Genomic DNA, 5,963 nt, shown 5'->3' with positions numbered 1-5,963 from the left:
TAACCCCTCGTGATTGGCCATCAAGCAGAAATAAAATGGTGTGATTGGCTGTTGCCACATGTCTATCACAGAGAGCTCCTCCCCTTGCGGCTTTTGGGAACGGCCCCGACCAGTTGGGGTTTTCTGCTGTTATCTGCCCTAAAAGCGTGATTTTAAAGCTATAGTAGGTTGTAAACATATATTATAACGGGTAACAGCACCACAAAATATTATTTTTTTAGCAAAATAGGGATCGTCCTATTGCCTTTAAGTAAAGCGTCATCCATAGCAGAGCGTGTGTGACAAAAATGACATCAATGTTGCCAGATAGATTCACGGTTTTCCATCCCAAAAGTTATCTCAAAACCACTTGACTCCCACAAAATAGCTGCCCATAAAGTTAATGTAAGCAAAAACTACAAAACCAACCCCAAACTGTGTCACATTTTTTCCCGCAAATTCATAGATTCTTTGAAAAAATTAAAAACCGGTCAATTGGGCGGGAAACCGCCCAATCTGGCAACACCAGCATGCAGCATATGGGCACCAGGGGGAGCCATCTACTCACTGATCACAAGACTTTTATAACTATAACTTTCCTCAAAACTACTGATTGTCAACATCAAATCATTATTTGGGCACAATAAAAAAAAAAATTCTAAACTTACCACATGCTCTTTAAAGTTGTAGAATGGGTGGGGCAAAACAAACACAAAATGTCATTGCATTGCAATTTTATTATTTCACTTCTTGTTTATTTCTCATTTTTGTAACAGTGATTAAAAGAGTAGTGCAAAGGGGTTTCACATTCACTCCCAGAATTTAGATGCATCACAGGTACAGACAAGTCACCTTTATGGCAACAAAAAGTAAAAGCAGGAAATTCAACATCACCATTCTCAGTTGAATCAGGTAATAGCACCTTAAAAACCAACATTCTTGCTTCTGTTTGCCATTAAGACATACTTTTATGAAATATAATTCTTGCATCCTCGTACATTTGATTATGAATTTTGAGTCACTTTGATGATGATCTGAACTGCCAAATAACGAGGAGTGGGATTATACATAACCAGGTGACAATCAAAAGCTGTTGGAAGACTACACCGCTCCAGTATTGATCATTCTTATTCGCAGGATTTAGTTTGTGTTGGCTAATGCTCATATTAGTGGAGCTGCTTTATATGGTTAGAAGTAATGATTTATAGGTCATTTAGTAAATATCATGTCATTATTTGTTGTTGTGCAAAGAGTTCTGACATCAAAATAATGAAACAAAATAATGCAGCTATAAAAACAGCAAAATAACAAACAAAAATATTTTATGAGATATCATCCAGGCTGACTCAGGACAGAAACTGGGACATAAAGGTGATGGCTGGATGAAGGTCCGCCGTAAGCTCATCTGGCAGCGCTAAAACCACCGATGTTAAGCTTTGAGTAATTTCTAATATCCTGCACAGGAACAGAAAAGATCTGGTTACCAGACTGCATTAATCAACTTCTTTTATTTCGCTGTGTGACTGCAACTCACCAGTTTATATAGTGAGCTGCAAGCTGAGGGTCGTGCCTGCAGCCGTCCTCTGCCACCAGAGACTGCTTCATTTGTTTGAAGTTTGCCTCAATTTTCTTCTTCATGTCTACGAAGATGGGAATTCCCCTGAAGGAGCTGAGGACTTGCTGCAAACATGTACAGATATTGACCTTGTGAAGAAAAACCAAAAGGAACCCAAAAATACTCAAAAGAGAAAATGTACTCTTACATATATGACGGAGAGCTGGTGAGGGATGTACTTGTGGCTTCCGAGGTGTCTGACATCCTCCTCTAGCTGTTGACTGAGCACCAGCAGCTGGTTCAGTTTGGCAATGTGAACAAAGTATTCTACAGAGGAATCAGATGACATTATTACACACATCTTCAGACAATCGTTTTCCAAAAAGAGGTAGTCTAAAAACAGGAGAAGAGCACTAATCTTATAAAGATAATTACTAGGAAGTAGTACAACTATTTGTAATTTTTACTTCAAAAATCTAATAGTAAGATATTAAAATCTAGAAACAAGTGGTTCCACACATGCATTCAAAATTGAAATCAAATAATGTAGTTTTTGATTTAGTCAGTCGTAACTTTCTTTTGTGACCTACTATATTTTTTGAAACGTGTTTTAAATAATTTTTTCTCACAATTTAGATTTGCTGTATACGGAAGAGGATTAGGGCCATGGAAAAAGTAAGAAAAAAAGGATACAAAATTCTGACTTTAATCTTAGAATTCTGATAAAAGTCAGAATTTTCTGTGCCTTTTTTTCTTTTCTTTCTCTACGGCCCAATCCTCTTCCGTAGTCATAGAATGGAGTTTTAGGAGGCATTATTTTTTGCATGTTTGTAAAGAATAAGGATGCGGTTTGGTTTATTTTAATATCTATATATATCTATACATATCTATAAATATATATATATATATATATATATATATATATCTATATCTATATCTATATATAGATATAGATATAGATATAGATATATATATATATATGTTTGTGCCAAAAATATATTTTTTTTGTCCACCATCAAAACACATTGGCACAAACGGAACCCCATAGGGCGGGAACAAAACCTGCGATCTTCTGATCAGAGGTTCAAATGTGTTTCTAGAAGTCTCTCCTGCGTCTCACCGTCCATCTGCGGCTTCTCCAGCATCTCAACTGCACTGCCTTGAATGAGGAACACCTCCACACGAGGAAACATGGCAGACAGTCCCACAGCATCCAGGTAGTCCTGAGGAGACACACACCAGCCGAGCCCTGACAAACGCTGACAGGTCTTCCAATTCTGTTTCTGTTTATCCTCTGTCGTAATACCTCCAGCTCTGGCATAGGCTTTGGTAGGTTTTCAAGGCACTGAAGCATTTGGTCAAGAATCTCTGATCCTTCACGAGGAGAAGCAAAGAACATCAGACACACAGCTAGACATTGAAGGTAGACTCTAGTGGTGCCGTTTGTACCTTGGGCTTGAAAAGTGTCCGACTCCTCTGGGCTACACCCTTGTCCTAATTGCTCTTGGAACTAAAACACAAACAAAAAGGCAGACACAATACGCAGGACTTGAAAAATGTAATATGACAGCATGCTGTGAAACATACATATGAACTTCATTTCCCAGTTGTTCAAAAATCTAGAAATAAATGTGTGAAAATAAACCACTTGGTTTAGAAATAGATTTTTCTTTCTGCTGTTGACGTTTTAGATACAAATGTAAAAGCACATTGATATCATGCTCTGCGCATTTAATCTATGACTGGTTTTTTGAAAGACTGTCGATAATTACGAAAATAGAGTTCTACAAGGTTTTTACAGAGTATAAAACGTATTTTTGGACATAAAAAAAGTCTCCTTCATGATGATTTTCTCAATGAGCATAGAGTTAACTTGCATCTACTGGAGATCTCCTTAACATGGAAGGAAATTGTCATGGTTCCTTTTTCCTCAGTCTCTGGTGATTCAAGCAATTGAACAAAAATGTGTGCCAGATGTGCGTGATGATCAGGCATGATGTGATGATCAGATGTGTGTGACGATCAGGTGTGATGATCAGGGGTGATATGGTGATCAGGAATGATGTAGTACTCAGGTATGATTTAGTGATCAGGTAGGATTTAGTAATCAGGTGTGATGTGGTGAACAGGTGTGGTGATCAGGTGTGATGTGATTTTGCGATCAGGTGTGATGATCAGTTGTGATTTAGTGATCAGGTGTGATGATCAGGTGTGATTTAGCGATCAGGTGTGATTTAGCGATCAGGTGTGGTGATCAGGTGTGATGATCAGGTGTGATGATCAGGTGTGATGTGGTGATCAGGAATGATGTAGTACTCAGGTATGATTTAGTGATCAGGCATGATTTAGTAATCAGGTGTGATGTGGTGAACAGGTGTGATGATCAGGTGTGATGATAAGGTGTGTTGATCAGGTGTGGTGATCAGGTGTGTTGATCAGGTGTGATGATCAGGTGTGATGATCAGGGGTGATATGGTGATCAGGAATGATGTAGTACTCAGGTATGATTTAGTGATCAGGCATGATTTAGTAATCAGGTGTGATGTGGTGAACAGGTGCGATGATCAGGTGTGGTGATCAGGTGTGATGTGATTTAGCGATCAGGTGTGATGATCAGGTGTGTTTTAGCGATCAGGTGTGATGATCAGGTGTGTTGATGAGGTGTGATGATCAGGTGTGGTGATCAGGTGTGGTGATCAGGTGTGATTTAGCGATCAGGTTTGATGATTAGGTGTGATGATTAGATGTGTTTTAGCGATCAGGTGTGGTGATCAGGTGTGATGATCAGATGTGATGATCAGGTGACCCCACCTGTTGCGTCTGCGTCCTGATGAGGAGGTCCAGCTGTCCACAGAGGCACAGCATCTCCAAGCCCACCTGCTCTGGACTAAGCCGGACCGGCATCAGAGGTCTCTTCACCTGCAGCTCCACTGACCACATGGATTTAAGTCTTATGAGCCCCTAACTCCTTAAATATGGCTCTGCGCAAGCGCACAAGTCATAAAATCGAGTCGTTTTATCAGGATCATGGGGAGACCGCCTCTGTAAAATGACTTGGACTCACCTTTGAAGCTTCCATGATAGACGCACGGCTGGTAGAGAGGCTCCGACGCGCTGACCGCCATGGAACCGGCGACCAGCGCACCTCCGGAACCACAGGTGAAGCAAAAAAAGAGGTCCCGCTATTTAAACCGCATAAGGCTACAGTGTGGATGGTTGGAGCACCGGTAGGGGAAATAAAAGGGAAGTAAAAGCCGGCGATCTTCAGGAAATCCTCCCCAATGGCGGTGATTCGGCGCCGCGTCGTGATAATGCGTCCCTCAGGTCCACGCAGCTGGAGAAAAGTTCCGAGAATTCTAAGTCCAAACCCAACAATTGAGCTTTTCACGGCTTTGTTTTGCCGAGTGGCCGCCCCTCAAATACCACCACCACCCCGGTAGACGGAGGAGCAGGCTTTTTCAGTGACGTCATGGATTCTGGCTGAGGAGCGCAGCATCACTTGGACGGGATTAGGTCATTCATTCCTTCCTGCATCTGCAGCCTCTTTTGTTGGGGAAAGGGGTCACATGTAGAACATCTATACCGCAGATTTATTTCAAACTAATTGATCCCAGAAAAAAAAGAGGTTTTGTTTACATGTCTGATTTTTTTCCCATTAACCTGAAAAGGAAAAGATGGGAGGCTGCAGCAGTGTGCTGAGAGGGAAATCATTTTATTATTGCTCAAAGTCCACTTTTTAAAGTTTATAGTATTTTTCCTCAAAATCTATCATTTTTAATCTCTAGTAGATAAAATACATTTGTCAAAATCACGTGTTTTGCACTTTAACCTGGTCAGATGTTCCTATATTTAGTTCAGAAATGTCTAAAAGCAGGTTATTTCTGATGTGACATAAATAAATGAAGATATTTAAATTAATTTGGCCTTGTGGAAGAGTGTCCACCCTGACATCGTGAGTTCAAATCCAGGCTGAATCATATATAAGACTCTAAAAATGGGACCCAGTGCCTCTCCATGAAGGGGTTGGATTGGGGAGGTTAGACAAACAAATGGTTCCCGGGCACGGCTGTATCTGCAGCTCCCCGCTCTTCCAGGGGATGGGTCCAAAGCGGAGAACGCATTTCACACACCTAATGGGATCTTAACTTTAATAAATGTGAATATTCATGCTAAAAACTGAGATTTAGCTTCACTTTATGTAATCCCCCCCCCCCCAATAAACCTTGATTAAACAGACACTTTTACACATTTTTCTGTACTCATTTACATACTAAACTTACTATGGTTGTCATACAGCTCCAAAGTGAACATGAACTTTATGTGCTTGTGCATCTGAAAAGTTGACATCCTATGGATTTTATAGAGTGGATACTGGAACTTCAGTAAATGCTAATAAATCATTCTTTAAATCTTCAGGGAAAGTATGTAG

The 5,963-nt window shown here is 40.3% G+C and overlaps 1 protein-coding gene across 3 annotated transcripts; it reads right to left on the bottom strand.

Annotated features, from left to right (window-relative positions):
• Positions 1-712: 712 nt before the first annotated feature.
• On the bottom strand, positions 713-5,006 carry si:ch211-218d20.15 (uncharacterized). 3 transcript variants are annotated; one of them, XM_004081556.4, is made up of 8 exons: positions 4,599-5,006; positions 4,346-4,464; positions 2,984-3,044; positions 2,841-2,908; positions 2,655-2,757; positions 1,743-1,861; positions 1,514-1,659; positions 713-1,434 (listed from the first exon to the last, which is right to left on the bottom strand). In XM_004081556.4, exons 1-8 carry the CDS (start codon positions 4,657-4,659, stop codon positions 1,326-1,328), a joined length of 786 nt encoding a protein of 261 aa, XP_004081604.1. In that variant the 5' UTR covers positions 4,660-5,006; the 3' UTR covers positions 713-1,325. The 3 variants fall into 3 exon arrangements, with proteins under 3 accessions (XP_004081604.1, XP_011487593.1, XP_078795818.1); XM_011489291.3 differs by lacking the exon at positions 4,346-4,464 and having other exon boundaries at positions 4,599-4,947; XM_078939692.1 differs by lacking the exons at positions 4,346-4,464; positions 4,599-5,006 and adding an exon at positions 3,412-3,564.
• Positions 5,007-5,963: the final 957 nt, after the last annotated feature.

This window comes from Oryzias latipes, chromosome 21 (genome assembly GCF_053564925.1).
Source record: "Oryzias latipes strain Hd-rR chromosome 21, Olatipes_Hd-rR_3.1".
Lineage (NCBI taxonomy): Eukaryota > Metazoa > Chordata > Actinopteri > Beloniformes > Adrianichthyidae > Oryzias > Oryzias latipes.
This window is presented reverse-complemented; position numbering and strand designations above follow the sequence as displayed.

Excerpts from the sequence above, each read along its gene's own strand:
- si:ch211-218d20.15 (XM_004081556.4), bottom strand. The coding sequence starts at position 4,659 with ATGGCGGTCAGCGCGTCGGAGCCTCTCTACCAGCCGTGCGTCTATCAT. Across the intron at positions 3,045-4,345 it reads TCAGGACGCAGACGCAACAG|TTCCAAGAGCAATTAGGACA; the intron begins GTGGGGTCACCT and ends TTTGTGTTTTAG. Across the intron at positions 1,435-1,513 it reads GCAGCTCACTATATAAACTG|GATATTAGAAATTACTCAAA; the intron begins GTGAGTTGCAGT and ends GTTCCTGTGCAG.